At 61.6% G+C, this 27,889-nt stretch overlaps 1 protein-coding gene across 13 annotated transcripts; it reads right to left on the bottom strand.

Moving 5' to 3' along the window:
* Nucleotides 1-354: 354 nt before the first annotated feature.
* Nucleotides 355-25,770, bottom strand: Tcf3 (transcription factor 3). 13 transcript variants are annotated; one of them, XM_063228959.1, is made up of 18 exons: nt 25,449-25,768; nt 23,338-23,452; nt 19,910-19,982; nt 12,581-12,654; nt 12,412-12,490; nt 9,855-9,919; nt 9,312-9,444; nt 8,594-8,643; nt 7,514-7,774; nt 7,304-7,433; nt 7,030-7,088; nt 6,867-6,945; nt 6,360-6,433; nt 5,855-6,010; nt 5,650-5,773; nt 3,725-3,863; nt 3,395-3,630; nt 355-1,152 (listed from the first exon to the last, which is right to left on the bottom strand). In XM_063228959.1, exons 2-18 carry the CDS (start codon nt 23,407-23,409, stop codon nt 1,010-1,012), a joined length of 1,947 nt encoding a protein of 648 aa, XP_063085029.1. In that variant the 5' UTR covers nt 23,410-23,452; nt 25,449-25,768; the 3' UTR covers nt 355-1,009. The 13 variants fall into 13 exon arrangements, 12 of the variants coding, with proteins under 12 accessions (XP_063085029.1, XP_063085031.1, XP_063085030.1 ...); XM_063228961.1 differs by lacking the exon at nt 3,395-3,630 and adding an exon at nt 1,334-1,557; XM_063228960.1 differs by lacking the exon at nt 3,395-3,630 and adding an exon at nt 1,334-1,560 and having other exon boundaries at nt 25,449-25,767.
* Between the last annotated feature and the right edge of the window lie 2,119 nt (nt 25,771-27,889).

The raw sequence follows: 27,889 nt of genomic DNA, 5'->3' as shown, positions 1-27,889 counted from the left end.
AGCCACTGCTCCTCCATGCATGCCCCAAGTTTGAGCCAGAGCTGTGGCACCATGCTAGGCTCACGGGGGAACTAGTTCGGTATCCTGGGGCGGGAGACCAGGAGGGACAGGTGCTTTGCGGGGATGTTGGGGCTTTGACCTGTTTCCAAGTCAGGGGTTCAGAAACGTTTGAGGGTGCCATCCCTGAGAAAGGGACAAGCTGGGGAGGGCCTCCCAGGGAAATCCCAGCCATCACTGCCTACAAGGAAGAGGGCAAAGCCCTGCCACTTCGGCCCACAGGAGGGGACGCGGCCACCGGGCTGTTGGCGCAGCTTCCAGGGCACCGAGCGTCGGGAGGAGGGCCTGAGGCCGACATTGGATCTTTTGAATACTTTTAATAATCTGGCTGACCATGAAATGCACGCTGACTTCTAGAAACAGCAAGAGACACGAGACTTTCATACAAAAAGTTTGTTGCTTATAAAACATATGCAAAAGAAAGCTTAAAAAAAAAAAAGACCGAAGGCAACATCTTTGCTAATTTTTTCTCTTCTACATTAGAAAAAAACCCTCGTAACTAATGTTCTTTTTATTCTTCTTAAAAAAAATACGCTTAGGCACGATTTGCTGGCGGCTTTCAAAGATGCCAGCTTTGCAGGGTCACCCTCCTCCGGGGTGATGTATCGAGTCCTCCTCTTTATATACTTAAGGCATTTTCTTCTGACAAAGGGTATGTTTGTTGGTTTCTGGTCTGGTTTTATAACACCCCCCCCTTCAAAAAAAAAAAAAAAAAAGGAAAAACACTCCTTCCAGCCTGGTCCCCGGGGCCAAGACGCAGGTCACGCTCCGAGGGCCAGTGGCTAGTGCTGGTGGAGGTGAGTCAGGTCGCCTGGACCCCTCGGTCCCCTTCAGGCCGGTCTCCGGGCGCCTCGGGGGCTGGTCAGTGCCGGGCAGCCCTCTGTGCGGACCCTTCCGCCGACATCCGAGCACAGGGGTCCTGGAGCGAGACTGGTCCCTCGTTGCGTCCCTGTCACATGTGCCCGGCAGGATTGTGGGTGTCGTTGAGGCCCGGATGGGCAGCCGGAAGCACCATTTGGGGGTCCCCGACCACACCCGAAACCTTCTCCTCTTCTCGTCGCTTCAGGCAGGCTGCTTTGGGGTTCAGGTTGCGCTCTGGGGGGAAGGGAGAGTGGCGTGGGGCTGGGTCCCTGGAAGGAGCCCGCCAGGGGCGGCACGCAAGGAGGGCAGGGGCCGGCGGGGCCGCTCTGGTCCACGGGTCCCGCGGCTGCTGGGCTGGCGCAGAGCCTGGGGCCGCGGGATGGGGGCGTCCGCCCGCGCTGGCCGGGGACCCTACCTCGCACCTGCTGCTCCAGGCCCAGGATGACCTGCACAGCCTGCTGCAGGATCAGCAGCTTGGTCTGCGCCTTGTCGGACTTGAGGTGCAGCTGGCACATGCGCCCCAGCTCCCGGAAGGCCTCGTTTATGTCGCGCACGCGCACCCGCTCCCGCGCGTTATTGGCCATGCGCCTCTCCCGGTCCCTCAGGTCCTTCTCCTCCAAGGACAGCACCTCTTCCGTACTGCTGGGTCACAGCACCGGGCCTCCGTTAGTGACAGGCGGGGCGGGGTATGGAAGGGTGTCCACGGACGTGGGTGACACCAGGGTGGGTGGCAGGGTGGGCAAGAGCTAGTGTTGGGTGCAGCACTATGAGAGACGCTGGGTGTGGGTGGCAACTGGTATTTGGTGTGCGGCTCTGTGAGAGACAGATGGTGGCAGCATGGGGCGCGGTGGGTGCTGGTGGTTATGGCACTGTGACCCGTGGTGACCACCGTACACTTGCTCTGGACGTGGCCCGCAGAGGTCAGGGAACCCAGACCCGCGGGATGGCATCTGCTCGGGAGACAGACCCGGCCTGCCTGCTCCCCGCCCCGGGAAGGGAGGATGTGACCTCATGGGGACCTGCGCCCCGCCTATGCGACGACCTTCCCTCTCCAGAGCACCCCTGAGGGACAGAGCGTGCGGGTGACAGTACAAGATGACCTGCCCTGCTGAAAGCAGCTGGGTCTCTGAACCCGGGTCCGGCGGCCTGGGATGGTTAGCCAGGGAGAGTTCTTCCGCTCCCCGGGCCCTGGGTGGGAGCGAGGCTCCCTTCACATCCAGGACCCTCACTGTCCGGGCCTTAAGGGCGTCCCCTGCAAGAGCCAGGGGGCCACAGAGCACGTGGTGCTGGACCTGCCCTTTGGGGAACAGCAACAAGGTGCAGTCCTTCCCTGCCCGGGGACACAGGCCCTACCTCGGCCGCAGGGTTTTACAGTCCCCAGTGTTTCGTTCCCCTGCCTTGGTTACCCCCTGGGCAGAGCTGGCGCCCAGCGCCGAGGGCCACCGACCCCACGCTCCGTGTGCCCAGCCTACTCTCGGGACGGCTGGAGCCCAGGACAAGCGCGCAGACCAAACTGAGACCCCGAGGCCGGCTGTGCGGGTGCTGTCCTTCCCCCCAGGCCTGGGGACCTGGGGGAGGGGCCCCGAGGAGCCTGGCAGCAAGTGCGAGGTGGGGGACCGCCGTGCAGGCGGAGGCGGCGGCGCAGGGAGCGACAGGAAGAGAGCAGAGAGGAGGCGCGGGGACGCGGCAGGACACACGTGCCGCACAGGCGACGCGGTCACCTCCAAGCCAGGGTGGCAGTGGCTGTGGGAGAGAAAGGTTAAGGGGCGCGCAGGAGCGGATTAAAAAAGCAGTGGCCAGCAGGGAGGGGCAGCCAGTCCAGGGCGGGGCCTCACTGTCCATCCCCACCTGGCCCTGTACGGGGGTGGGGGGTGGGGGAAGACCCGGGCGCATGCGCGAGGCCGGAGTCCCAACCTGTCACCGCAAAATGATAAAACCCGGAACGAAACAAAAACCCCCGCTTGCAGGGAACACTGAGTAAGGAGCGCAGACCAGGAAGCTCAGACAGCAGTTTGCCGCTCTGGGATCTTGGGAACACTAGTACCCAAGAAGCAGGAGCAGGGGGCAGGGACCTGGGTCCAGGGATGCAGGTGAGGCAAGCCAAGTGGAAGGATCCCTGAGGCCAGGAAGGGAGAAGGGTTGACCGTCAGTGGTGAGGGAGGAAATAGTCGGTCCTCAGGTGGGAGGACGATAGGGGTGGTAGGGGCACGGGTCAGGACTGTCACTAGTGACCATGCGCCTGTGCGCGCATGCGCATGGAGAAAGAGGCAGCCGTCACTGGGAGGAGTCACTTCAGGAAAGTCCAACATGAGGGCTTTAGGGGTGTGGTCAACACAGCAGCCCCGCCCCGCAAGGAGGCGTGGCCAGTCAGTGGGCAGGGTGCGGTCCGTCCGTGGGCGGGGCCAGTCACGGGGTGGCTGGGAAGCAGGGAGGCAGCAGAACAGGGGTGCGGACGCCGCCAGCGGCGCCCACTGACCTCGCACTTGCTGCTCGAGGCTCAGGATGACCGACACGGCCTGGTGCAGGATGAGCAGCTTGGTCTGGGGCTTCTCGCTGTTGAGGTGCAGCTGGCACATGCGCCCCAGCTCCTTAAAGGCCTCATTGATGTCCCGCACCCGCAGCCGCTCGCGGGCATTATTGGCCACCCGGCGCTCCTTCTCCCTCTCGGCCTTCTGCTCTGGGGGGAGAAGGTCGTCCTCGTCCTCGTCTGGGCTACGGGGGAGGGGGGCCGGGGGCCAAGGGAGACAGTGAGGCGGGGCGGTGGCTGGGGGTGCGGGGCGCAGGCGGGGGCGCGGGGGGCTGGCACCTGGTGCGCGCGCGCGGCGCCTTCAGCTCCTTCTTGTCCTCCTCGGCTGGGTCTGCGGCGGCAGCCGCGTTCTCCTCGTCCTCCTTCTCCTCCCGCTTGATCTCGCCCGCGCCCACCACGGCGCCCGCCCGGCCCAGGCCTGCAAGGAGCGCTGGGTCAGGGGCCGCCGCCTACTCCTCGCCGCGAACAGCGCCCGGCCCGGCCTGGTAAGACCCTGGCGGCATCGGTACTCCGCCGACCGGAACCCGGACCGCCGCACTCAGCTACAGCCCGGAGCTTATGGGTTTTTTTGTTTTGTTTTGTTGACAGCGTCTCATTGTATGTTGGAGCTAGCCTTAAATTCATTTTCTTTTTTTTTTTGGTACCGGGGTCCGGGGGGTCAAACTCATGGCCTCGGGCTCGCCAGGCTGGCGCTTGTGCCACTGAGCTAAATCCCCAGCCATGCTGTAGGATTCAGTATGTGGCCCAGCCTGGGCCGGGATTCACATGGAGAATATGCAAAGGACTTCACACGGGTGCAAGAGCAGATTCACAGAAAACCCAGGGCGGCGGAGGGGGGCACCCCAAGGAAGCTGCGCGGAGAGCAGAGACCCTGGGCACATCCAGACACCGGAGAAACGCAAAGCAGGGCACGGCGGACAACTGCTTCAAAGCCCACAGCTGGCTCAGAAGTGGCCTGGCCACTTCAGGTGCAGCTCAGGGCCCCTTCCCCTGCGCCCAGAGCACACCCTGCAGGTGGCCGGGGTCACACACCAGCACAGAGCCCAGGGAAGCCGAGGGCAGTGCACCCATGCCCCTGGAGGCCCCGATTGCTTACAGCACCCTCGAAGTAGGAAGCGTATGGCCGCAGACTCGGCCACACTGAATCCAGCCCTCAGACACAGTCTGCAATGTGCCAGCCGTGGGCCCAGCCCAGGTTGCAATAGACAAGCAGCAGGGGGCAAAGCAGGGGCCAGGGGCATCGTGAGTACAGACTAAGGCCCGAGACTCTTTGTTACTGCTGGCATTTGGGGCTGAGTTGCTCAGGACACTGCAGGGATGTGGGCAGCGCCTCTGACCTCTAAGCCTCCATGCTGGAAGCTGCACGTCTCCAAGCAATCCCCATGCATTCAAGACAGCTGCTGGAGGGCACCCAGGAGGCAGCTTTTCCACCTGCAGCCTCCAAGGCTCTCCTCTCCTTCAGGGCCAAAGCTGGTGACCTCCCTGCAGCCTGCATAGCCCTGCAGGACCCGCCTGTAGTGCACAGCCCCTCTCCACGTCCACTGCACCCACTGCTCCAGCTATCTAGGTCCCTAGCACACCAGCCTGTCCTGCCCCGGGGCCTTTGCACAGGCCATGCTCACTGCTTGGGACTCTTCCCTTGCTACCTGTCCATTCTCACCCCCTCCCAGGCTGTGCCGAACATTCCCTTGTTACCCAGACAGCACCAAAGCTAAGCAGCCTGCCCCCCTGCCCTCATTTCAACAGGGCCTTACACTGAGCTGTACCCCCAGCCCTTTTTATTTTGACACAGAACTTCGCTTAGTCACTTAAATGCCCAGGCTGGCTCAAACCTGGCACTCGAGCCTCAGCCTTGCAGTGTGTGGGGATGACAAGGCACGGCCATGCCCAGCCCCTACCCCTTTCACTTCCCAGTGCCCACTCAGTGCCAGCACACGGAGCCACGTCATGCAGAGGATGAGCGCACAGGCACAGCCCGGGGAGCTCAAGAGGTGAACGCCAGGCCTGCTGTCTGCTTGCGCCCCGAACACTGCCATCTGTGTCACTGGCACCCCCAAAAGGGAACACAGTTACAGTTCCTCGCCTCAGCTCCCCTGGTGAGCTGGCCCTTCCCGCCCTGCTGTGCTCCTGTGCCTCAGTCTCCCCTGCTGTAGCTCCAAGCATGCAGGCTCCATGAGGGCGGAAGCTGGCGGCGTGGGACTCACCGCTGTAGGACTCCGGCGGCCGAGTGAGGTCGGGTAAGGTCCCAGGCTGGCTGGGGATGGCCGCGTGACTGTGCAGGAGGCCAGCACCGCCCGAGAGCCCATCCTCAGGGTGGCTGCTCCCAACCTGTGGGAGCAGGGGCGGGGGCTGTGAGGTGGCGGAGCCGGGTGTGGCCCAGCCTCCGGCCCCCTCGGCCCCAACACTCACCAGGCCTGTGTGGCGCCCGCCCACTGGCATGGGACTGGCGAAGCTGGAGGCCAGAGCGCCGTGGCTGGGCAGCAGGCTGTGCACGTCGCCAGCGGTGCCCACGGCGTGGCTGCGGAGCACGTGGATGGCCTCATCCAGGTGGTCCTCCATCTTGCTCTGCAGGTGCACGACGGGCAGTGAGGCCCGGGCCCAAGGCCTCATGCAGGCGCACACACACGCACAGCCCCCCTGCACACAGCTGGCAACCTCTGGCTGCCGAAGGTTTCCAGCTTCCTTGGCATGGCTCCCCCTCAACTGGGCCAGGATGGCCGCTCGCCTGAACTCGGGGTCCTCCTGCCTCAGTGTCCAGGGAGCTGAGATGGCAAGCGTACCCCACCTTTTCTAGTCATCCCGTCAAAGGCCACCTGTCCCATGGCAACTCTGCTGTCATGGGGCCCAAAGGGTGGCCTCCTGAGCGCGGCAGACACCTCGGACCCCCCAGGCTCCATCGGGCAGAGCAGCTCACCAGGCCATGGAGTCCCCCGTCGTAGCTGGGCGATAAGGCACCGGGGGCTCCTGCTCGAGGCCACTGTGAGGTCCCTGGAGGAAGCAGGAGGGGCTGAGCGGAGGGGGTGCGGGCACAGAGGCAGGGAGGGAGGGGTTTACAAGAGCTGCACGGGATCTGGACCCTCCAGACTCAGCTCAGTGCTGGGGGATAGGTGTGGGCCACACCCCTGCTTGTGTCCAGGGTCATTCTTTTCTTTTTTTGAAACAGGGTCTCTATGCAGTTCAGGCTGGCCTTGAGCTCACTCTAGCCCAGGCTGGTCTGGAACTCGTAGCGATCCTCCTGCCTCAGCCTCACAAGTGCTGGGATGACAGGCGTGAGCCACCACGCCCGGCTCCCCAGGGTCATTCTTAACCCAGACACAGGGATCTGCCAGATGAGAACAGCCCAGGCGGCCTTCCCCCAGAGCCTGCCCACATGGCCCAGGAGGGCCTGAGCTCACCGCACAGGACCCGGGTGCCCACTTACCAGTCAGGCCATGTGGGGAGCCCGTGGGGGTAGAGGGGCTGGGTGAGAAGTTACTGCTGGAGTGGTCCGGGCTGTAGATCTGCACGGGGGCGGCACAGGGTGGTAGTTAGGGCCAGTGTACAAGGGGTCACAGCCCCCTGCAGCCCCCGGGACCCTGCCTCACCGAGGCCAGCGCCTTCCCAAGGGCATCCCCGGAGCTGCCGGCTGAGGTCCCACGGGAGCCTGTGGGTGGACAGAGGTGAGCTGCCTGCGTGCAGGATCACTGTTGGGACCCAGCCTGGACACAGCAGCCCGGGCCGGCACCAGGGAGGGGTGCCTGCCCAGTTCTGGTGGCTGCTGGAACCAGGCACTGGGGACTGTTGGGGTCCTCAGGTGACAGCAGGGAGGCCCAGTGCATGCCCAGCACCTCCTCCAGCCCTCCATCCGTCTGTCCGTACCTAGGAGGCTGTCGGCCCCAGTGACAGGTGGTGTGTGGCTGGGGACACTGCTGTAGGCGGCTCCAGGACCCGAGAAGGTGGTCACAGTGGGGAGTGCACCGTTCCCCTCAGCCCCGTGCAGCTGGTAGCCCTGTGCAGGCAGGGATTGGTCAGGAAGTGGGGATCACGCAGCAGAAGCGAGAACCCCCCAGCTGCCCCCACCCAGCCTACCATGCGCTCAGGTTGCTGGAGGCCACCAAATGCACTGCCACCCACGGAGCTGCTCGAGCTGGGGGCTAGGGACAGCGGGGAGGAGGCGCCGCCCAGCATGGGCCCGAAGCCTGCCTGGCCGGGGGTGCTCCAGAGCTCTGCTGAGGGGTGCAGGCTGCCGTCCGCCATGTAGAAGGGGCTGGGGTAGCTGCTGCCAGGGGTCTTATCAGAGGGGTAGGCAGCATCCCTGCCGTAGTCATCACCTGAGCTGGGGGGGTACACCTGCAGGTGGGCAGGGGTGCTCTCAGGCGGGGCCACAGCCAGCCCTGTGCCCGCCATGTCCCCGCCCCCACCAAGTGACAGTCTACAGCCCTTCCTGCCCCAGCCCCCGCCCGAGACAGAGGTGCTGCTGGCTTCCGTGTCCCTCTCCGACTTTTCCACCCGTTTCTTCCTGCCTCCCGTCCTTCAGTTCCAGCCTCCTGCATCTGTGGCTTCTGATACTGGTTTCCACCTACAATGGCTTGTTCTTCCTTCATCCGGCAAACTGCTATAAACCCATCAAAGTCCCAGCTCCAATACCCTCAGCTCTCCCTTACTGTCCTGGCTCAGATCCTCCCCTGGCCTCAAGCCCCAGTCACAGACTTGGGGTCTCAGGCAGAGCCCGGAAGTAATGCCTGACTGTGGCTGGCCCAAGGTGGGTCAGAGGGCACCCCTGGTCAGGGCCAACTTGGAGGGGCTGCCGCCACCTGGAGTCCAGGCTGGAAGACGGTTTTACACCAGATGGGCTGCCTCGGCAGAGCTGAGGGCGGCAGGGAGACGGCTGGGGTCATGACAAGGTGAGTCCTAAATCAGCCCAGGCGCCACCCTGACCTGACCCAGCGGAAGGTGGGGACAGTGCTCTAGCCAGAGGCAGAGGGGTCGCACCGCGGTGTCCTCAGGACACCTGGCCTGTGAGCCCCGTGGCCCCATCCAGAGTGGCCACAGTGAGGAGGAGGCCGGGCCCAAGCTAAGGCCGGGTCGGGCCCTGGGTGGGCGCCCTCCACAGGGAGGCTCAGCCCGGCCCTGAGGGTGCGGTGCAGGTGTCCCCAGGCCCCCACTCACCGAGGAAGGAAGGCCGGGCGGGACCTTGCGGCCCTTCTTGGGCTGCGAGTCTGTGGAAGGAAGAAGAGGTAAGGTCACTGCGGTCCCTGCGCTACCCTCGGGAACTCTCATACCTGCCATGCGGCACAACTACTGAACGCCTGGAGCCTCCCAATGGGGCCCAGGGACAGGTCTGCAGTCACCCAACGTCACCCCTGGCCCTGCCAGTCCATGAGGTCCCAGCACACTGGTGACCCTGAGCTGGCGTCAGCAGCCCCCTCCCCAGCACTCGGGGCCAGGCACAGCAGGGCAGTGAGTGCCTGATGTCATGAGGCTGGACCGCACCCATCCAGGGTCCCTCACTTTCCCTCGGGGACCTCGCAGCTATAACTGCCCAGGGTGCAGAGCCCCTCAGTGGCACAAAGAGGCTGCCAGGCCCTGACAGGGACCCCACATATGACAGTGCTGCTGGCCCAGTCTCAGGGTTCGGGGACACAGAGCTAGGGCCGGTGTCTGGGCCACTGACAGCAAAGCCGCTCCCAGGTGCCCAACCCAGGATCTCCCGGGAGCAACAGGTTGGGGCACTGGGGACCACGAGGTTGAGTGGTATCTGCTCCCGTCCCTCCCGCCTGGGACCAGCCAGGACCACAAGGCAATGTGGGCGGCCACCCCACCCTGTGTCTTTGGCTACCAGGAAGACTCACAGCCCTGGCCCCACTCATCCAGGATCCCCACTCACCCAGGCCACCGTCCGCGGCCCTTCGTCGGGGGTTGCTGGGGAAGGCAGGGTAATATGATGAGCTGCCCTTGACGCCTGAGGGGGACAGCGGCCCGGGGCTGCTCAGGGCCAGCTCTCCTGGCAGGAAGCCAGCCTGGGGGAGGACAGGTCATGGGGCGCCGGCTGACCCACTGGCTTATAACCCCCCCGCCCGCAGAGCTCAGGGTGCTTGGGCGTTTCTCAAGGTGACTGGACGAAGGTGTCCCTTCTGCCTGCCTGGGACGTAGCTTCCACAAAGCCAGCCCTGTTCTGGGATCCATAGCACTATGGAGCTCAAGCCACGCCGTCGTCTACATAAGGACGGCAGAAACGGCCCAGCCTGGCAGTGGCCAGCGCTGAGGCTGAGGCAGGGGGGTGGCACAGCCCAGTCTGGCCGGGGCAACTCAGACCCCATCTCATAATGCAGATATGAAGGGCTCAGGACAGGTCTCCAAGCAGGCCCCGGGTTCAATCCTGGGGTATAGGAAGTGGGGTAGAGTGCCCGTGGGCTAGCAGCACACTCACCTGCGTCAGGCCGGGCCCTGCTTCTCTCCCGAAGGTGGGGTACGCGCCCCGCTCGCTGCCCTTGCCTAGAGGGAAGGAAGAGGACACTAAGCAGACCTAGAGGGGCCCGCGCAACAGGCACGCACGACACATGGGAGACAGGGATGGATGCCACGCGGCCCTGCCTGCTCGGGAGCCTCCCGCCACCTGGAGCGGCAGGGACCCCGGCATCCCTCGGTCATTGGGATCAGCTGGACACAGCACTGTCTGCAAGCCTGGGCACCCCAGAAACATGCCCTGCCCTCGCCTGGTCTGCTTCCTGCCTCAGAGATGGGGCCCGAGTCCCTAGCGGAACCCTAGAAGCCTGCGCTGTGCCCACAGGGGCCGGGTGCGCAAGCCCCTGTCCCACAAGCTCGCTCCCAGCCCAGGGCCTGGGTGAGGGACGCGGCACCCCAACTCCCAGGGCAGCAGTCACTCCGTGACCTGACCCACACCCGTGTAAGCACGGGCACCTGTGTAGTGCCTCCAACCACTGGGCAGGAGGAGCAGGCAAGGTGTGTGGCTGTGGGGGACATCTGTGTGGACAGACCCCTGTCACTGCAGGACGCTGGGATCCAGCACAGGTGCTTAGGTTGCTTGGTACCTCAGCCATCAGCCTCCTTAGGACTAGGACAGGGCAGAGTGGTGCAGGCCCGTAGTCTCAAGACCCGGGGGAGGCTGAGGCAGGAGGACTGCTGCAAATTCAAGGGCAGCCTGGACTTTGCTGTGAGTAGTTCAGGGGCAGCCTGAACTACACAGTGAGGGCCTGTCTCCAAAGAAAATGCACAGGCTGGGCGTGGTGGTGCACATCTGTCATCTCAGCTCTGGGAGGCTGAGGCAGGAGGATAGTTGAGAGTCCGAGACCAGCTTGGGCTACAAAGCGAGCTCAAGGCCAGCCCGAACTGTACAGTGAGTCTCAAAAAGAAAAAGAAAAAAGTAAATACATAAACCTCAAGATTTTTTAAATTTAAAAGAAAAAACAGTAACATTAAGCTTAAGGAAAATTGGATGGTAAACAAGCCCTGTCGTGGGTGGAGCGCTGGACGGCAGACCCTGTCGTTTGAACAAACACTAGAGCTCTTAGCCGGGCCCCGCATGCTGGGAAGCTGAGGCAGGAGGATCGAAAGTTTAAACCCAACCTAAGGTTCAATGGAACAGATCAGAAGATGTAGACACACTCTGCCGCCTTCTCTTTGACAAAGGTGCCGAACAGGTTCATTGGAAGAAAGCTGAACGGCTCTGGGAAAACCTGGGTCTCCACAGGCCCAAGGTTAACATTAGGCCCTGGCCGGGGGTTTAGCGCAGTGGCACAGGTCCCTGCCTGGCAAGTGCAAGGTCATGAGTTCAATCCCTGGCACCAATAAAACAAAATAAAGTCAGACCCCTATCTTTCACCGTGCACTGAACTAAACAGGAGCTGGATCGAAGACCTCAGTATTAAACAGAAACGTTGGCTCTGCTGGCAGACAGGTCGGGCAGCACTCCTGAAGACACTGGCGTAGGCAAAGGCCGCAGAGCAGACCCCAACGGCGCAGGAGCCGTCACGAAGTCAGCGACAGGGCCGCACCTTACCACACGGCCAGAGAGAACACCACCAGAGGGAGGACACTGCCCAGCTATGGACAGAAGTGTTCGCCAGCTGGGCCTCAGACGAAGGGTTACGGCCAGGAACATACGGGGCACACGGGACAATCAGGCCCCCCACTTATAGCCCGGACCCTGAAGTGCGATCCGAGGCGCACGCAGTGCTCAGCTGAAGACGCGCAACGGCCCACGGCGCGGCTCACCTGGGAGCCCGCTGCACCCCAGAGCAGGGAAAGGAAAGGGGGAACTGGGAAGAGCTTCAGCCCAGCCCAGCCTGGGCAATTTAACAGGATTCTGCCTCAAAAAGAAGACTGTTTAAAAACACATGGCCAACCCCAAGGATCGCTATTCTGAAAGCGCCAGAGGCCCAGAACAACACGGCTGGAATCGGCTGCTGCCACCTCTCCTGGCCCTGCTGACCCAGGGCAGGTGGGCAGGGCCAAGCTCCCCGCTGCAACGCTTTGCACTCGGGCCATGATGCTGGTCAGGCTTAGGCTACCCCAGTGATCCCCCAGGCCTCAGTTTCCCCACTGACACATAGTCCGTGGCCAGCATCGGTGGCTAAACCCAGTGGTGCATTCAGGGTTCTTGGCCTTGGCTGTGTCGCCAGGACACACTTTGGGGCCTGGCAGGAGGACGCAGGTGCAGGCTGCGGCCCTTCCCATCAGCCTCAGCGGGGCCACTGTGACCTGCTGTGTGACTCTGTGGGTAGGTAAGTGGGGTGGTAATGCTGGGGACTAGGAAATTCGGGGGATCCCATCCCACAGGCGGGGAAACTGAGGCTCGGAAGTGGACAGAGCCAAGTGCTGACTTGGCAAGGAGCTGACCCACTAGAAGCTCCGCCACCTGGGCTGCCGGGGCCCTCACCAGGCCCACACAGACAGGAAGACTAAGTATCTGGCACCCAAAAGATGGCCAGCACCTCGGCACCCTGCTACAGCTGGGCCACACTCACCTCCGAGCCCGGATCCCAGGAATGCCGACGCTGAGAGGCCACCGTGCGAATCACTGAAGTGGGTGCCTTCGCCGTAGGACTGGGGAGACGGCGGGGTGTGAGTGCCAGGCCCAGGCCACGGTTCCTCGACCTTCCTACCCCCTCCTAGGAAGGGGAGCCCACTCCTCACCCGGCTTGGGTCGAAAGAGGAATTGTTCTGCTCGCTGGGGCCCCAGGATCCTGAGCTGGGGCGGTCCTCGAGACCTGCAGGGCGAAAGGAACCATGAGAGCCACCTGAAGCCCTGTGCAGCCCTAGCCCAGCAAGACCGAGCCAGCTGGTACCACACCGGGGTCCCAGACATCCCAGATCATATCTGCAGGCCTGCGGCATAGTAACTTGCCCTCCAGCTGAATTTAAGGGCAACTCTTATCCACCTGTCAAAGTCCCACCCACTGTGACCACCCTGCGGACAGCCCTACTCCCATACTGGGATTCTCGCTCAGGTCTGACCCTGATCACACAGGGATGGGGCATGTCTTTCAGGCACGCTGTGTTGATCTTTCGAGAAAGGCTCAAAAGAGCTTCAAAGGATGGGGAACGAACAATGAACTCCAGTCACGAGAAAGCAGGGTGTGTTGTTCCCCCCACCAACCCACTGTTGTCTTCAGAAGTACAGGGCCACCCCGCTAGACAGCTGGAAGGAAAGAGAAGCAGGCCCCAGGGTGGCTGTACCCCGCCCCAGGGGACAAGGTCGACCCAAGGAGCAGGGCAGGGCGGGCGGGGCCTTATCTCGGGGAACAGGCACAGCAGCGCAGGCAACGGCTGGGCCCCCAAAGCCCCCAAGGCCCGCTGTCTCACTCGCCCCCCCTCACCCCCTCCTTTTGGGGCGGAGGGTGCTGTTCTCTGCAGGGCAGGAGCACGGCGGCCCCCAAGTGCACCCAGAGGCCCCTCAGTAAACAGACCTCACAGGACGGGCGACTGCCCCAAGCTCCCTCACTGCCCACCCCTCACACCTACCACCCCAGCCCTCCAGTTAGTCATCCTCCCAGAAGACCCAGTGTTTAACTGCTGGCTGATTTGCATGATTATGCATATTAATCTCCAGGCCTAGTGAATATTCACCTCTCCTTTAGATTTCTGTTTCCAAATCAAAATTTCCAGCCTGATTTCGGGTGGGGACTAGGAGCCTGCCTGAGAGCAGGGACCCTCAGGAGCCGGACCCACCAGCCCTCTGGCATCCAGTTTGGGGGTACCTGCGCCTCATGACCCCAGACCCCCTCTCAGGTTCCTGGGGAGGCAGGGGCATATGGGCTGGGTGACTCTTGTGTCCCTTTAGACTCCTGACCCGCCCCCTCCGCTGGCCACAGCCCCCTTGGACACCCTGGAGCAAGGCAGAGGCTCGGGCCGGGCCTGGAGCCCCCAGGTCAGCCACGGGAGGAGCTGCCCCTCTGAGAGGGCCTAAGACGCCCTTTGACAGGATCCTGGGCCAGCCTGTCCCCCTTCTGAAAAGGACAGAATGAGAGACCCTCCCCCACCCACTAGTTCAGACACTAAACCCGCATTGATTGAGCACACTTTTTAAAAACCAACCCACCATGAGCATTCACCAGGCCACCTGTCCTGTGCCCTGACAGACTAGCTCATCGGGCTGGGTACCGGTAAGTGCAGGGAAAGTGAAGATGGCAGCTCAGAGAGCCGCCCTCGTGTGGGGACCCGAGGCCTGGCTCACCCCGAGGACTCAGGTCCCTGTTCTAGGGGGATAGAGCTGCCCACATGCCCAGCTGGCTACGAGAACTAGCTGCAGCAGCTGGAGGCTCCCCTGTGTCCCTCGGGGTCGCCTCCTCCTGTGATCCCAGCCAGCTCAGCCAATGTCCCCTTCCTAAAAGAGCCCTCAGCAACCACCAGTTCAGGGTGCACCTGTCAGGTTTCTGGGGTACACCTGACATCCCGGTAGGCCTAAGAGGCTGAGGCAGGAGGACCGGCACCGGTTCAAACCTAGCCAGGGCCACTCAGCGCATCAGCAGGACCACATCTCAAAGGCAAAACTTAGAAAGCAAAAAGGGGACAGGACGCAAATCAGGGTGATGACCCGGGTTCCACCCCAGCACAGTGAAGGGGAGACAGCGCTCCTGGCCGCGACCCATGCAGTTGAGACAATGGTGGAACTGAGTCACTGTGCAGATGTCCCCACCACGCAATGAAATGAACAGTAGGGCCCGTCGGGAGACAGCAGCCTCGGCATGGAGGCTGCGGTGCCCTATGGAGGAGCAGGACTGCGCTCGGCCACCTCCAGCCCCACCCTGTCCTTTCCACCTGGACACCCAGTCTCAAACTTCTGACAGCTACTGGCCCTCCAGCCAGGTCCCGCTGATGCTGCCCACAGAAGCCTGAAGCGCCCTCCCCTCTGCAGCCCCCCACGGCTCCCCAAGCTCTTAACAGAAGACCTGACCCTCACCCCACTCCCTCCTCCCTCCGACACCTGAGCCGGCCCTGTCTGTACTACAGAGCTGCATCCCTGGCCCTTTTTTAAAAAGTTGAGACAGGGCTGGGCATCTCAGTGCAGGCCTGCCATCCCAGCACTAGGGAAGCTGAGGCAGGAGGATCACTGCAAGCTTGAGGCCGGCGTGGGCTACATAGTTAAAAATCAGCTTGATCTACACAGTGTGTCCTTGCCTCAAAAACAAAAAACAAACAAAAAAAAACAACCAAGGTCACAGCTGGGGTTTAGCTCAGCAGCACAAGTGCCTGCCAAGCAAGCACCAGGTCATGCGTTTGATCCCCAGTACACCCCCAACCAAGGTCACTAAAATTGCCCAGGCTGGCTTTGGTCTTGGGAGCTTCGATCTTCTGCCTCAGTCTCCCAAGTACCCGGGACCACAATCGCCTCAGTGGGCCATCTGTAGCATCCACACAGCAGCTGTGTACCCAGTGCCGCACGGGCGAGGGCCAAGGGGTCCCCAGGAGGACTCACGGGCTGTGGGTGAAGGGGCAGCTCCAACACAAATGCCAGGCCATTTTACACAGGGGTCAGGGGCGCCCATAGTCATTGGTGTCCCTGGGGATCCTGGGACCAATCAGCAGTGATTACAACCACTGCCGACGCCACCACCACACACCATGATGCCTCCTGAAACACTGAGCAGCGCCAGGCCCCGAGGCAGATGGCTGCCTTCCCTGCTATCTGGGAGGCTGAGGCAGGAGGATCGCTGTGAGCTGGAGGCCAGCCTGGGCCCCGTAGTGGGTGCAAGGCCAGCCTGAGCTGCATGAAAGGCCAGCCTGAGCTGTCTCAAAAAATAAACCAAACAAAGAAACCAACTCTCCGCCTGCAATGTGGAATTCATAAATGTCCAATAAAACAACTCCAGGGAAAAGAGATTTTTAAATTACCTAAGTAGCTACCATAGACGGAGACCACACACTACACCCAGGGGGTCCGGCCACTGGGACTCAAGAGGAAAATTTGTCACCCTCGGCACCCTACTTACTAAATAAAAGAGAACAGAGTAAAAAAAACCAGGTCTTCAATTTCAGTCTGGATCGGGGATGGAAAAAAAACCTGAGGAGGAGGAGGAGCGGTTAAGATCAAAGCAGAAGAGGGAGGGCAGGCAGTCAATGGAAAAATATCGGTTCCCCAATCAGGCTGCGTCCTGGCAAGGAAAATCAATAGAACAGATAACGCAGGTGGCCGCCCCCAAGGGCAAAGGGACGGAGGGCACGGACGCCCAGCCCAGCCTCCCCGGACTAGGAGTTCGCGTCTGCGTTCTCAAATGTGGCTAAAAGGAATGAGTTCTGTCTCATTCTCTGTAGCAGGACCTTGCTAAGCTGGCTCAGGTTGGTCCCAAACCTGCAACCCTCCTGCCTCGGCCTCCTGAGTAACTAAGATGACAGTACACACCGCCACGCCAGGCTTGAGCTCAGGTTCTGCTGGCACCTTAAGAAAATGCCAGAGGCTGGGGACATGGCGTAGTGGCACAGCACATGCCACCAAGTGTGAGCTCTTGAGTTTGCTTTCTGGTACCAAAACAAGAAAATGCTAGAGGGGGCGACAGAGGTCCTCGGGAGGCGGTGTCTGCAGGACCCGGGAGTGCAGGGTGTCAGCTGTGTCCGCGGCTGGCCCGCCTGAGGTAACAGACAGAAAGCTGACCTGCCATCCACAGCCCGCACCGGGCTTGCGAAAGGCCTGGCAGAGCTGCCAGCAAGCCAGGGGACCCAGGAAGGGGTCCCAGAGTCACCTCAGAATCACAGGGGCTGGATGCAGGGGACTGTGATGCCACCCAAGGTAGACAGAAGGCCCTGACTGGGCACCACATCAATGCCAAAAGACACCTCTGCAGCCACCACAACACCCACAAACCACGAGACTGGGCACCCGGCAGGACTCTGAGGGCTGAGTGGGAAGCACTGGCCCTACACACACCGGCCCCAGGTCCCGTCCCCAGGACCCCAGGACAAAAAGACAAACAAGACGAGCTGCGCACCACGCCACCCGCGTGTAACCCCGGCTGCAGAGGAGGCTGAGGCAGGAGGACTGCATGTTTGAGGTCTCTGTCTGCAAACAAGAACCAAAACCCACAGAGCTCCAGGAACAGAGCTGAATGCCCCTGCCAAGGGTGCCAGTCCACCAACAGGCACAACTGTCAGCTTGCCAGCGTGACAGGGACACGCACACCTGTGTCACTCACGAGGCTGGCGTGAGACGGGCACAGCCTGAGAAATGCTGACTCACGTTGTTCTGCTTTTGCTTTTTTTTGGTACCAAGGATCGAACTCATGACCTTGTGCTTACCAGGCAAGCTCGAGGCAAGCGCTCGAGCCACTGAGCTAAACCCCTGGCCCCTGCTTTTGCTTCTGAGACTGGTTTTTGCTAAATTGCTTGGGTTTGGCTGGAACTTGCAACCCTCCTGCCTCAGCCTCCTGCCAAGACCCCCTGCTCGGAAGGCGCACACACTCCATGACGCACGGTGGACCTGCTGGTCTCTATTTCATGGTTGTTAAACAGCTGATCACACCACAACAAAAGGGAGCCAACTGCTGGTCACAGGGATGCCTGCTGGCTGCCACTCCAGCAGTGCGGGAGGCTGAGGCAGGAGGATCTCCAATCTGAGCCCTGTGTAGGCACCTGAGCAAAACTCTGCCTGGAAATAAGAAGTACAAAGGGCTGAGGGGATAGCTGGGTGGAGCAGGGCCCCTGGGCTCCACCCCAATATTAGACACACACACAAAAATCAACCCATCAGCCCATAGGTCATTTTCAATATGCAGTAATGCAAAGCAAACAGGAAGGAACACAGCACTGAGTCAGCACTCGACCTGGGTTCTCCTGGGACACACCCTGAGCGTCGGCTGCGCGATCTGGGGACACGTGCCGTCTTTTTGCTGGCACTGGGAACCAAGCTCATGACCTCGAGTTGCCAGGCAGACGCTGTGCCACTGAGCTGTGTCCCCCCGGCCTGAGTCCACCCACGTGGCAGACGGAGGACAGATCGGACGGCATGGACAAGGGAGGGGACAGTGGCGGTGTGGGGTGAGGGGCCACGGCCCTGCCTGCTGGCACCTGCACGGGGCTGGGCGGGGTACGGAGACCTCGACATCACTGTGGACTGGGCAGTGAGGTGAGGGGAGATGTCGCCCTGAGGGAAGGCTCACCAGAGCACCACGGCTGCAGGAATGGACCGGCCCAGGGACCTCCCGGAGGACAATGGCCACCCCCAGGCCCCGCCCTCCCAAGCGCTCCCCACTTGGAATCTTTGCTCCTTGAGGGCAGAAAGGGGACCGGGGCTCAGCCTGGGGACCGGACCCACACCCCCTTTAGACGAGGTGACTTGGGTCACCCGGCAGGGAACAGTGGTGAGAGGGTGCTGCTCAGTTCAGGTCTTAAGGCTCCAAGTTTCCTGTCGCCTACAGGGTGAATTGGGGAGCGGGGGCGGGAGGGGAGTCCCTGGACTCTCAGGTCTGCTGCACCACAGGGTCGAGGCCAGGAGCCACCGGGTCAGCCCACATGTGTCCACAGGGCCCCTGACCACGCCACGACAGGCATCTGGGAGAGGCTGAGTGGGAGCCGGGCAGCAGGGTTCCCAGGGCGTCCTGAGCATCCACCCTATGGCTCTGGCCGCTGGTGACTGGTGGGAGGCCCAGAGGGGAGGAGCGGGGATAGCTGCAGTCAGCCGGGGGACGAGGAGGACAGCGCGCAGCCCCAAGCCCCCAGCTGACCCTCTGCCCTCACCAGGAAGCATCGTCCCTCTGTCCCGAGGGCCACTTCCGGGGTGCAGGGGCCTCGGGGATTTCCATGTCCTGGGGAGCGCCTGGCCAGCATGAGGCCACTTCCTCAGCCAGAGCGGAAGGCCAGCAAGGGCTGGCACTGCCACAGCCCTCTGGTGGGGGTACAAATGCACAAGACCCCTCTACACTCTCAGGAAACCTGCCCTCCCACCAGAGGCCTCCAGTGAGCCCAGGAGTCTCAGTCGGGGTTCCCAGCCCATCCTGGAGATGGGAAGGCCGAGCCCCAGGAAGCTGCTCAGGCCCCAAAGGGGCCAAAGTGCCTGAGACTGGACTGAGGCCTCAGGACACACCTGTCCCCGCCCCTCCACCTGCACCCCGATGCCTGCTTCCCACCCTCTGCTCCCCACCTCCCAGGCCAGCGGCTCCCTCCTGCGGGCTCGGGCTGCCCCGGGCCCGCTCATGCTCCCCTGCCTGGGGACCCTGCCCTCGCACACACAGGAACTGCCAGCCTCTGCCCGCTCCCTTGACCTGCCCCAGGCCCGCCCTGAGCAGCCTGCAGCCCCTGTTCCCCAGCACGAGTGAGTCCTGCCATCCCGTCACCAGCTCTCTGGCCCTCAGCCCTGCCCACTGCCGGTCAGCAGCTGGGCTCACTGACATGCTGCGTCCACCCAGCAAGCTTCCTGTTTCAGGGCTCCAAGCTCCGGGCCTCAGGAAGCCCCCTCAACTGTGGGAATGGGATGGCTGGTCACCCACAGGCTGGGCCCTGCACAGGACAAGCACCTTACACACTCATTGACAAAAGACAGCCAGGATGTCCGCATTCCGGAGGCTGAGGCAGGAGAAGCAACACCAGTTCAGGGCCAGCCTAAACTACTGTGCAAAAAAGTGGAAAAGCAAACAAAATTAAATAGCCAGGGAAGCGAGGCACGGTGATGCATCCCTGTCACCCCAGTACTCCTGGGAGGCTGAGGCAGGAGGGTAGCAAGTTTGAGCCTAGACCTGGCAACTTAGTGAGACCCTGTCTTAAAATTAAAAAAACAAAAAAAACAAACAAACAAAAAAAAAAACAGGCGCGGGAGGCAGTTGTAACTCAGTGCAAGGGCCCTGGGTTCCACTGCCAGTATTGGGGGGCAGGCAGAGTCTCAGGGAAGCCAGGAACCGCAGGGCTTCTGAGAGGAAAGCTACTCTGGCCAGACCGGAACGAGGAGACACTGCGTCGGCGGGGCTCATCTACCAGGCCACCTCCTGTGAGCCCAGCCCCTCCACAGCACACCGTGATGCCCAGGGCCCTCGGTCCTACCTGAACCTCCAAACTGGGCTCCAGCCAGGGAGGTGGGCCGGCCCTTCCCGTTAGCCACAGGCAGCGGGAACATCTGCGGGGACAGAGCAGGACAGCAGTGAGCAGGGGCGGAGGGGACGGCAGGGCACACCCCAGCTGAGACTCTACCTGGGCTCCCAGACTGCCTTTCCCTAATGGGGTACTGACATGCCGGAAATCCTCCAGCCAGGGACGCCACCACGGTTCTAGGACACGATCCGTGTGTCCACCCCAGCCACCCACAGCTACCAAGTGTGGCCTCAGCCATCCATGCCTGTCATCCCAGCACTCTGGAGGCCGAGGCAGCACTGATGCCAGACTGGGTGACACTGAGTTTACAGGAAGCCTGGATGCACGTGAGACCCTGTCTCAAAACAACAACAAAGAGACTGCGGGAGACAGCCACAGTGGCACACACCTGTCACCCCAAGCACTCTGGGAAGCTGAGGCAGGAAGGTTATGAGTTTCAGCCCAATATGCACAGTTTAGCAACACTCTGTCTCCAAAATAAATCGGGTGAGGGGTATAGCTCAGCCCCAAGGCCCTGAGTCCAAATCCAGGGAGAAAAAAAGAAGGTGCAGAGGTTCTCCATGGCCATTGGGGGGGGGGGGCACTAGGCGGCCACCCTCTTCTTTCCCAGCTTAGGAGAGCAGGTGCCAAGTCCAAAGATGGGTACAGACAGGGACCCTGGGGCCCAAGGAAGATGGTTACAGGTCAGCTGTCCTGGGCGGGCTTTGGCATGCAAGCTGCACCCCACCAGCTCAGAGGCGGGCTGTGTGTCACACATACGGGGACCCCAGACTGAAGGCAGCGGGCTGGGGATGGAGCCCGGCACCCAGGAGGGCGGTACCCCGCCTGGTGGCTAAGGATGTGGGCCTGGCACCAGCCACCTGCCCCCTCCCTCTGGCTCACACGTCCTGGGGCGCTAAGTCCCTGAAGATTAACAGCTTAGAGTGGCATTAAGCGGAAAGTCCCCACATCAACAAACCCTTACACCAAGGAAAAAACAAACCTGGCGGCCTGGCCCAGGGATGGTTTCAGAGGCTCAAGGTGCTCAGGGCCCCAGCGGTCACTGGGCCAGCTTGGGCGAGGGCTGCCTGAGACACAGGACAGGCCCAATGTCCTCCCCTAGGACTCAGGAAGCCCCAGAGGTGGGTGCCACCCTCTCCAGGAGGGGAGGACAAGCCCGCTCTGGGTCCCCAGGCTGGTTCTGTGGTCCCCTCTCGTGCACCCGATAGTGTGCATGGGTCAGGTGGGAGCTGCCCAGGTCCCCCAGTCCTGCTCTCCCACTGCAGACCCTCGGGCCAGCTTTGGGGAGGGTCCGAACTGAAGCCCCCAGAGCCCTCAGGAAAGCGGATGGGTCCCCGAGTCCTCCACGGTGGCAGACACTCTGCTGACCTGGCATTTGTTGCAGGGTGAGGGTAGGGGTGGGGCGGGGGTGCTGGGCCATGACCTGTGGGCCCTGCCCAGCTTTGGTGGCAGTGGGAATGGAACCTAAGGCCTCCACGCTGCGTGACACTCCCAGCTTTTGGGGTTTTATTCCTTATTTATTTTTGGTACCAGGGATTGAACTCACATCTCACACCTGCCAGGCTGGTGCTTAAGCCACTGAGCTAAACCCCCAGCCCTTTATTCCTATTTTGAGACAAGGTCTCACTCAGTTGCCGGGGCTGCCCTGAACCTCCGTGGCCCCTCTCCCATCCTGCCGCCTCAGACCAAAGGACCAATCCCATGAAGGAACTCAGGCCACTGTCCCTGGGGCAGGGGGCAGAGGACAGGCAGATGGGGACCTGAGCAGAAAGGGGGGGCATCCCCTACTCCCTGACCTGGCCAGGAAGGTTCCTCCTTGTAACAGCCCAGAGCAGGGCACATGGAAGTGCTGGCCTCAGTTTCCCCTGGGTGCAGTGAGCTGCCAGCTCTGGCCCAGGCAGGGTCTGGGATGGCAGAGGATCCTCTGGGCAGACCGGGAGGGACAGTGGGAGCTGCAGGATGAACTCCTCGGCCCCCTAAACTGGTTCGTTCCGGCCCAGTAGACTGTGACTGTCAGTTTAACAAAAAAAACACCCCAACAGTGCCCAGGTTACTCAGCCGGGGAGGCAAAAATAAAATGGGGCTTCAAAAATATCAGCGCGGCCCTTCCGGAGTGCGGAGCTGGCCGCCGTGCTGCTCGTGGGGTTTCGGTGGGGGCCTCAGGCTGCGGCAGCCCTGCTCAGGCAGGAAGTGGCCCGGGCCCCAGACCCCAGCGGCTGGGCCAGGGCACATGGATGGGATGGAAGAGATCGGCGGTCTGAGTCAGAAGGGAAACTGCACTTCTCGGGTTTCTCAGGGACGGATCCCACGGCCAGGGCCCCAAGGCTCAGGCAGGTAAACTGAGGGGCCTGGGAATCCACAAGTCCCCAGCTGCCCGGCACCCATGGGGGCTCCAGGGTCTCAGCTTCCCGAGAGCCAGCACACACGGTAGCCATGTCTACGCGGGACAGGGGCTATCACGGAGGGGGCAGCCCAGCGTCCCCCAGCCTGCCAGTCTCCAGGCTAGGGCCCCTACCATCTGAGCTCCCAGCTGCCAGCACACGTGGCACACGGGATCACCCCATCTCCTCCAACCCCTGCCCAGAGTGCAGGGCGCACTGCCCCTCACCGAGGGACCCCAGCTGCACTTGTTCTGCGGGTCGGGGTGCCAGAGTCCACACAGCCAGGCAGGGGTTTGGCCCTTGGAAGAGCGGGGCGTAGCTCCTCTTTTTCTAGGCCTCCATCTCCCCATCTGTAAAGTCCCAGGACGCATTCTGCGGCCGAGCAAAACTGTGCTCTTGAACACTCCCACAGAAATGGCCCAGCTCCCCCAACCCTACCCTGGGACCTCCCATCCCCAAAGCTGAGGACTTGCCAGCCCCACGGGGTGCTTCTGAAAGACACTGCTTTCCCCTTAAAAACCTGCTCAGCAGGCTGGGGGGGCATGTAGCACAGTGGGGCCTGCTTTCCTAGAATGCGCAAACCAGAATAAAAAAAAAAAAGTAAAAAAGACAGGCCTGATGATGCACACCTGTCATCCCAGGGCTCTGGGAGGCTGAGGCAGGAGGATCCCAAGTTTCAGCCCAGCCTAACCAAACTCAGGGAGCCCTGTCTCAAAATAAACAAAAACTGGGAATTCAGTGGAGTGTGAAGGCCGTAGGTCTGATCCTCAGTACCAAAAATTACACACAGAAAAAACGAAGGAACCAGAGGGAAATGGGAAAAAAATAAAAGGAATCAAACTACCTCACCAACAGGAGGAATTATGCCAAAAGCGATGGTTGTGTATACCTAACACCAAAGACATCTGAGGCAAAGGGGAAACAGTGAAAGACAGACAGACAGACAGACAGACAGAGAGAGAGAGAGAGAGAGAGAGAACGAATGAAGGGGGGGCTCACCATGCTGAAGTCCAGGAGGTCACTCAGCTCCTTGTCAGTGCCCACGGCCGCCATCCTCTGGGGCTGACTCATTCTCTGGCAGGAACCAAGGTGGCCCCCAGGCCTAGACACAGCCCTGTATGGTGACAGGGACAGGGCACACATGGGGACATGCAGTAATGTGGCAGGGACACACTTACAAAAACAGGGAGAAAAAAGGGATTTGAGGGGGCTGGGGATTGAGCTCAGCGGCATAAGTACCTGCCTTGCAAGCAGGCAGTCGTGAGTTCGATCCCTGGTACCGATAAAAAGGAAAAAGACAAAAAAAAAAAAAAAAAAGGATTTGAGGAATGTGGCCCCAGTGGACAAGGCTGGAGGCGGGAGGCAGAGGGTCTGGGAAAAGTGGGGGCCTGGGGGCTCTTCCCCAAACCAGGCCCCCTCCTGACCTGGGAGGATACAGGGAAGGTGGGGTGCCCAGGTTGGAGTTCTAAGATATAAACACCAGCTCCCCCACCCTGGCTCACAACGACCATCGAGCTGGGGCCCACAACCTCTGGGTTCCAACTGACCAGAAAGCCACCCACTCCCAGGGGACTGCTGGCCGCGGAGCCTGCCCTGAGGGAAATATGGTGGACCCCCAACAGGTGTGTGTCACAGCACTCTGAAGGCCCACACCCCCAAATCCCAAGTCAAAGAAATCCACAGGTCCAAGGGTTGCAAAGCCCCCTTGCCAGGGCAGGCTTCACTGAGAAGAGCGGGGAGAGGCCTTGGCTGCCCCCCTCCCCGGCAAAAACTTCCCTCTGTCTTCCGCCCCTCCTCCTCCTGCCCACCCCCCAAATATCCGACTGAGTTCAGGAAAAAAAAAAAAAAAAAAAAAAGCGAGGTTGTTTTATTGTCATGGTATATCCGGGAATTATTTTTATACAACTTTGAAAAACATTCCTCTCCTCTTCCCGCCCCTGGGAGGAGTGGGGGGTCCAGGGGTTCCCCTGGAGGTCGAGGCGGAGGCGCTCCATCCTAGAGCAGGGAAGGGGGACAGCCACCTGCCAAACTCTATCCCACCCCAGCAAAGGGAGAAAAGCGAGGCCTCCCTCCCGAAAAGCTTTTCCAGGCTTCCCCAGGCGGGGGCGGCCCGAGAAACCGCAGCGGCTGGGGGAGGGGAGGGGGTTCCGAGGGCGAGGGAGCCCAACTTCAGAAGCATCGGAAGCCCCGTTCGCCAATTCCAACACCAGGGTGTGAAACAGACGCCCCGGTGCAACTCCCCCTCCGACCTTGCTACTTTTTCTTTTCTTCCTTTTCGCAGGGCGTGTGAAACTGACTTTTTTTTCTGAGTTGTATGAAACCGCACTTTTTTGTGGGGTAGCTGAAACCGATTTTCAGGCTGACTAGGGGAGGGTTAAAACATAATGGTGCATGGTCTTTGAAAGATTTCTGGGGGATTATGAAAACTTTGGAGGAGATAACAAACTTGAGTCAGGTCTGAAACCACTTTACGGGTCCAACCTGAGGTGTCTTTAATTGGGGGAGACCCCCCCTCTTTCCCCAGCAGCCGGTGCGTCCAGGGAGCCCTTTGAAGCTTGCCGTGCCCCCCGCGGTGTCCTCGGCCCCACGCCGCCGCGCCCCGCATTCACGCGGAGCAGATGACCCCGCCCGGGGTCCCCCGGCTCCCCGCCGGTTCCTCCGGCCCGGCCTTGTACCCCGCGCCTGCGGAGCGCGCGGCAGCAGCGGCGCCTTCCCCGCGTAGACAAAAGGCCTCTCCTCCTCCCTCGCTCCCGCTCCAAACTCCAGCCCCGGCCGAGCTCCTCCCTGGGGAGGGGGCGCCCCGGGGACACCCTCGACTCCCACTAGGGCGCTGGGGATCCCACCCCCCGCTGCAAAAGTTGGGCGACCTCGCGCGCGCCCCCCGCGCCGCGCAAAGTTTCCCGAGTGCGGGCGGCGGGGGGCGCGCGGGCCCCTCCACGTCGGCGCCCCCCTCCGGCGCGCAAAGTTGGAGAACAATGCCGCCCGCGTCCGCGCCCCGCGCCCCGCGCCCGCCCGCCCCGGCTCCTCCTTGCGGGCCCGGGGTCAACTTCGCACAAAGCGCGGGGGGTCGAGGGCGCGGTCCCCGCCCCGGCCCTGGCCCCGTGCGTTACCTGCTCGGTGCGGCCCGGCACGCGGCGCGCGGGAGGCGGCGGCATGAACGGGGCCCCCCCGTACAAAGGGGCGTCGCGGCCGGGTCCCCGAGGGTCGCGCGTGGGCGGCGGCGCTCGTGGCCAGGCCCCCCCCTACCCCGCCGTCGCGTTGTCCACTCTGAACACGGCCGGCCGGGGTGCTGGGGCAGCGGCGTGCGGTTCCCCGCGGTGCCCGCCGCCCGCGACGGGTCCGGCTCCGCTCCGGCCCGCTACGCCCGCGACCGCCGCCGCTGCCTCATCTTCCTGCGGCGGGAGACATGTTCCGCCCCCCGCCCCGCGCCGCCCGCAAGGCCCCGCCCCGCGCAGGCCCCGCCTCCATCAGTCTGCACCGCCTCCGTGCCCCGCCCGGCCGTGCGTCGCGGATCCCTCCGCCACGTCCGCGAGGCCCTGAGAGGCTCGGACTCACGCCTCCGGCTCCCGAGCCCCGGGTAGAGTACTTTTCAGTCTTGAGGCGCCGAGAATCTACGGGTGCGCCCACTCAGCGGAGATCTATCGGCGAAGAAATGGGAGAGCGGCAGGGACTGTCTTTCTACGCGGAAGCGCACATAAACAGCGCAGCGTCCATGACGCACGAGGAAAAGAGCGTGCTATTGAAACAGAAGTGAGAGAGGCGCTGGCCAATAAGAGGAGGCAAAAATTCGATTGGCGGGGTTTGCAGCCATTCGTAATGACGCCCCGCCCCACTCCATTCCCGCCCCATATCGGAGGCGGGACCTTCAGAACTAGAGGCCTAGAGAAGCGGTAGAGTAGGTGTTGGGGATTTATTCTTAGGTTGGTGGAGCCGCCCGAGCGATTTTGTAGTCTTGGTTGCATTTAAGTTTCTAGGGCCAGCCCTGCTGTGCTTTATGAATGGGTGTTCGAAGCCAAGAGGCAACATTAGTCCCATTGAGTTGACGGAGAAACTGAGGCTGATTTCATTTCAGGGTCAGAGTCCTGCATGGAGCCCTTAGAGTCTTTTCCTATCTGTTTCTCCGTTTCCTTGTGTGGGTAATGGAGTTTGGACCTAGATTTGGACAGAACCCAGACCCAGCAGGAGCTTTCTCATTCTCAGTAGTCTCTGTATCCGTTTTGGACAAACGTTCCTCTCGTGCCAAAGGGCTCTCCAGCCTTTCAGAACCAGAGATCTCAACAGAATCAGATGAATAACGAGTGAGAACACAAAAGTTCCGAGGCTCGTGGGGCCCGCCAGAGAAATCACGCTCCCTTGATTGGTTGATTGATTAGGCTGCTCTTGCTATGTAATTCAGGCTGGCCCTGAATTTGTGGCGATTTTCCTGCCTCAACTTCCCAAGTGCTGGTATCACAGGTGTCTGTCACCACCCCTGTTCCCTTCATATTGTACCAGAACTTTGTTAGACTGATTCCTGCCCCTGGGCTCTTTGCTTCTGCTGACCCCTCTGCCCTGATTCCTGCCCCTGGGGTCTTTGCTTCTGCTGACCCCTCTGCCCTGATTTTCCCACCATGTCTGAAGCCTCGAACTTCTCCAAGCCCAGGGAGCCAGGCTGAAGTAAAAGCGACTGTTACGTCTGTAAACGCACACGCCTGTCATCCCAGCAGTCTGGGAGGCTGAGGCAGGAGGGTCGCTGCAAGTTTGAAGACAGCCTGGGCTATGAAGTGAGTTCTAGTCCAGCCTGAACTGCATAGGGAGACCCTGTTTTCGAAAGACCAAAAACAAAGATAGCGGCAGAGGCTCCGGATGCAGCTCGGCGCAAAGGCCTTGAAAAATAAGAAAAGCAAACAAGGGATGCCACAGTGTAGGGGAAGAGAGTCCCTAGTTAAGCCGCTAGCCCCTCCCCCACAGCCACACTGGGCTCACATCCGGGACAGGGGTCTGGGTCCAGGGCGCCCAGGTGCCAGTCCCTTGCTCTTCCCCCACCCGGGACCTTTGGCAGGTCCTTGCCACTGCCAGCCTCAGTTTCCCCATCAGCACACTTGGGTGCAGCCCTGGCAGGTGGCGGGTGCCAGGCTGTCTTTCCGGAGAGGAGGCTGAGTCTCCAGCTCCAGGATCCCTGGAGCAGCTCCAGTATCCCCACACACCCCGCCCCCAGCCCTTCCCTGCCCCTGAGGGCGCCTGGCCAGGCTGGCTCGGAGGCCACTGTGGACCTCGGTCCATCCTGACCTCCCCATTCCCAGGTCAGTCGGAGCCCAGGTCTAGGCCGGTGTTCCTAGGCTAGTTGATTTGACACAGGGTCTCATTATGTAGTCCAGGCTGACCTTTACTACATAGCCCGGGCTGGCCTTGACCTCGCAGCATCCTCCTGCCTCAGCCTCCCAAGTGCTGGGATGACAGGTGTGCGCCACCACGCCCAGCTGGGGTCCCCATTTAGTTGTACCCAGAGAGGAAAAGAAACCATCTTGAGGGGGCCATTATTGAGTGCCAGCAGTGTACCAGGTAGCTGGGT

Source organism: Cavia porcellus, unplaced genomic scaffold, assembly GCF_034190915.1.
Source record: "Cavia porcellus strain 051 isolate PalLab524CR breed Dunkin Hartley unplaced genomic scaffold, mCavPor4.1 scaffold_17, whole genome shotgun sequence".
NCBI lineage: Eukaryota > Metazoa > Chordata > Mammalia > Rodentia > Caviidae > Cavia > Cavia porcellus.
The sequence above is the reverse complement of the archived record's forward strand: the minus strand, read 5'-3'. Positions and strand labels throughout refer to the sequence as shown.